At 46.4% G+C, this 3,505-nt stretch overlaps 1 protein-coding gene across 1 annotated transcript in view; it reads right to left on the bottom strand.

The window, feature by feature from the left end:
- AGFG2 (ArfGAP with FG repeats 2) overlaps nucleotides 1–3,505 on the bottom strand; it is a 26,939-nt gene that overhangs the window by 14,979 nt on the left and 8,455 nt on the right. Inside the window, exons 2-3 of the mRNA XM_011985686.1 lie at nucleotides 1,434–1,527; nucleotides 369–484 (exon numbers count right to left, since the gene is read on the bottom strand). Of these exons, the coding sequence (XP_011841076.1) occupies nucleotides 369–484; nucleotides 1,434–1,527 (210 nt within the window). The remainder of the gene's footprint in view (nucleotides 1–368; nucleotides 485–1,433; nucleotides 1,528–3,505) is intronic.

Genomic DNA, 3,505 nt, shown 5'->3' on the forward strand with positions numbered 1-3,505 from the left:
AAAAAAAAAAAAAAAAAAATCATGAAATGATGGGTTAAAGGAATAAAACTATAGGCTGTGTGCTTCCTGCCATCTCTCTCCATATACAAGATCAGCTGAGCTATAAAAATGAACACCCACAGGCCTACCTCCCGACTCTAATCAGTCTATTATCTCTCCAAAAGAGAGGACAAAATCTGCAGGGTTAGTGACTGAGAACAAGTTGTCCTTTCATGTAGATTTATTTTACCTGTAACTGAATGGGAGTGGAACAGACTCAACTCAAGTCTAGCCTTTGTGAGAAGGTCAAATTCAACTCTAGAAACTGGACTGTCAGATGCAGAATGTCTTGAACACGTTTCCATAGCAACCTCTTTCCTACTCCTTACCATCTCTTCTTCTCATATTTTTCCTGGAGAAACTCCTTCACTTTCTGAGGATCCCTGGAATCTGGTACTAAAGATGTCCGAGCATCAAATAGACCCAGCCAAATCTTCCGGCAAACCTAAAAGAATGAAGGTGTCAGAGGAGTGGGAGCAGAAAGCAGGAAATATAAAAGATACCACTTCCTTTTTTTTTTTTTGAGATGGATTCTCACTCTGTCGCCAGGCTGGAATGCAGTGGCACGATCTCGGCTCACTGCAACCTCCACCTCCGGGGTTTAAGCAATTCTCCTGCCTCCTGTATTATAAATAAAAATACAGTGCTAGGATCTGAGTCTATCTACAAACCAGATATGATTCCTGTCCTTGCAGAGTTTATAATCCAATGGGGCGGTCATGTCTTAGATAAATAAAACTAAAGTTATAATCACATTTTGTGACATGTATTGAAAAAGGAAAATAGAGGGCCATAAGAATTATGGAGAATTAAATTTCGATAAGGGTAGGGTCTGGGACAATTTTCAGAGTTCTGGCTTCCAGGACACCTGCAGAGGCCCTTGAGGACACCCTCTAAGTAAACCAATCACCCATAAGCTAGGGGTACTGCTAACGCCAAGGATAGCAACTTCTGATTGTCAGATTTAGCTAGGGAAGGGGTTTACAAGTCACTTTCAAGTAAAAGATATGCACTTAAACCCAGGTGGTCAAGGCTTAAGGCAGCAGAGCTGGCTCCAGGAGAGCTTCCTCAGAGAGGCTGGCCCAGTCAACTCTGAATGCTCATGCTCTGGAGCTCTGATCATTCTACCCCTCCATTGCTCAGGTGCCACATCCTACAAAGATATTGCTACTTCCCCTGACTCCTGAAAAAGGAGCTTAGACAAACCACGATTTGTATAACAGAATAAAGATTCTGTAAATATACAAATATACCTAAGGAAAGAAATCATACATATGAAAAAATTCAGAGAAACTCAACCAAAAATGAAACCATAAGGTTTCCCTACAATCTTGAGACAAAGCCCCACCTGCAGATAGGGCGACCTTCTCACCACTCCATCGGTGGCAGCTCACCTCATTTCCACGGGATTGCAGGAATACTACTTCAGGCTCAGTGAAAGTTGTCATGGAGATTGACTTGACACGATGAGGGGGATTCAGCCCTCTCCTGCGGGAGAGAAACAGGAAGAAAGAGAAGTATAATGCAGTTAGCACGGCAGGCTGTTCATGGGAGGGGGAGGAGGCAGAAAAGGTGAAACAATAGCATATAAACTAAGCTCAGATAGAACCCCCCCATCCTTTTTTTTTTTTTTTTTTTTTTTTTTGAGACAGAGTCTCGCTCTGTCACCCAGGCTGGGGTGCAGTGGCCGGATCTCAGCTCACTGCAAGCTCTGCCTCCCGGGTTTACGCCATTCTCCTGCCTCAGCCTCCCGAGTAGCTGGGACTACAGGCGCCCGCCACCTCGCCCAGCTAGTTTTTTTGTATTTTTTAGTAGAGACAGGGTTTCACCGTGTTAGCCAGGATGGTCTCGATCTCCTGACCTCGTGATCCACCCGTCTCGGCCTCCCAAAGTGCTGGGGATTACAGGCTTGAGCCACCGCACCCGGCCAGAACCCCCCCATCTGAAGCTACTTCCTAATTCCAGGAAGGAAGGGAAATATTTGGAATATTTTGGAGACATCAGAAGTCTCCAAAGAGAGGCCAGGTACAGCCTCTTTAATCCCAGCACTTTAGAAGGCTGAGGCAGGCAGCTCACTTGAGGCCAGGAGTTCAACACCAGTCTGGCCAACATGGTGAAACCCCATCTCTACTAAAAATACAAAAATTAGCCGGGCGTGGTAATGCATGCCTGTAATCCCAGCTACTCAGGAGGCTGAGGCATGAGAATATCTTGAACCTGGGAGGCAGAGGCTGCAGTGAGCCGAAATCACACCACTGCACTCCAGCCTGGGCAACAGAGCAAGACTCTGTCCCTCCGCCCCGCTCCCACCACAGAAAAAAAAAAAAAAAAAAGAAGAAGTCTCCAAAGAGACAGGGAAGAGAGAGTCAGGAACACCCTGTGATCCCAGTCATTCCGGAGAGGAAAGGCAGAGCCCACCCATCCAGAAGCCTCCTCTAGCCTGGCTCAGATCCCAGTAGTTTCAGTGTTCAGCTTGTAGGTCGAGGGGGTACTTCTGGGAACTCAGACGCGTGACCACTTCCCATTTCCTACTTTATCATTGCTTTAGACCTGCAGCCCATCCCCAAGGTACCAGGGCCCACAAAAACACAAATCCCTCAAGCATGAGGGAAGGCAAAAATGAAGGCCCAGGACTATTCTTGATAACACTAACAAAGACAGGATTTGGTGACAAAAAAGTCTCTAGCCCGGCTGGCCCTCCTTGAGTCTACACAGAAGGGTGGAGTGGTGGTGGGATGGAGAGGGTCCCTCTCTTTCAGGAAGCCATCTCTAGGAAAAGAAATATTTGACTTTCTTATTTCTGTAACTCTCAGTAAAGCAAGAAGTCAAATTCAACCATGAGCTATGAGGCTGGCATGGGCGAGGAATATGTATCCTGTGGCAATGCTTTTGTGCCTCCTCTGTATGTTCTGCTAACTCCCTGGGAATCCAGTTCTGCCTCCAGGAACCCTGTGGAGATTATAAGAGAAGAGAAAGCTTCCTTGTCCCCACTCAACTGGTCTCAGGAGTGTTCTAATAGAGGAAACTTGGGGCCAAGCCAGGCAGGCCTTCATAGGTTCTCCTGTCCTTGCACCTTAAGTTGTATTCTGGTCTAGGTCTACTACCCTCATTGGATTAAAACAAAACTGCCCAAACCAAAACAAGCTAGACCCTGGGACCAGGAGGGAAGCAGTCTCAGCAGATGAGGCCTCTTCAGACTTTTACTCTCATGGAAAAAAAAAATGGCCAAATGGAGTTGTTCAAATAAAAATCTAGAATAGGGTCCTGGCTGACGATGTCCTCAGGAAGAGCAAAGGGGGAAAAAGAGACAAAAATACTTAACAGATGAAAATCCTGAAAATTCACAAAGAAGGTAGGGAAAACATACATTCACACTAACAGGTGCACACATAGAATCCAAGTGTTCCTGCCAAGTCTGGGAGAATGGCAGTGAGCGTGTAAGCAAAAGCCGGGCGGGGGCCGGGGG

The sequence above is a fragment of the Mandrillus leucophaeus genome, unplaced genomic scaffold (genome assembly GCF_000951045.1).
Source record: "Mandrillus leucophaeus isolate KB7577 unplaced genomic scaffold, Mleu.le_1.0 Scaffold29, whole genome shotgun sequence".
Classification (NCBI taxonomy): Eukaryota; Metazoa; Chordata; class Mammalia; order Primates; family Cercopithecidae; genus Mandrillus; species Mandrillus leucophaeus.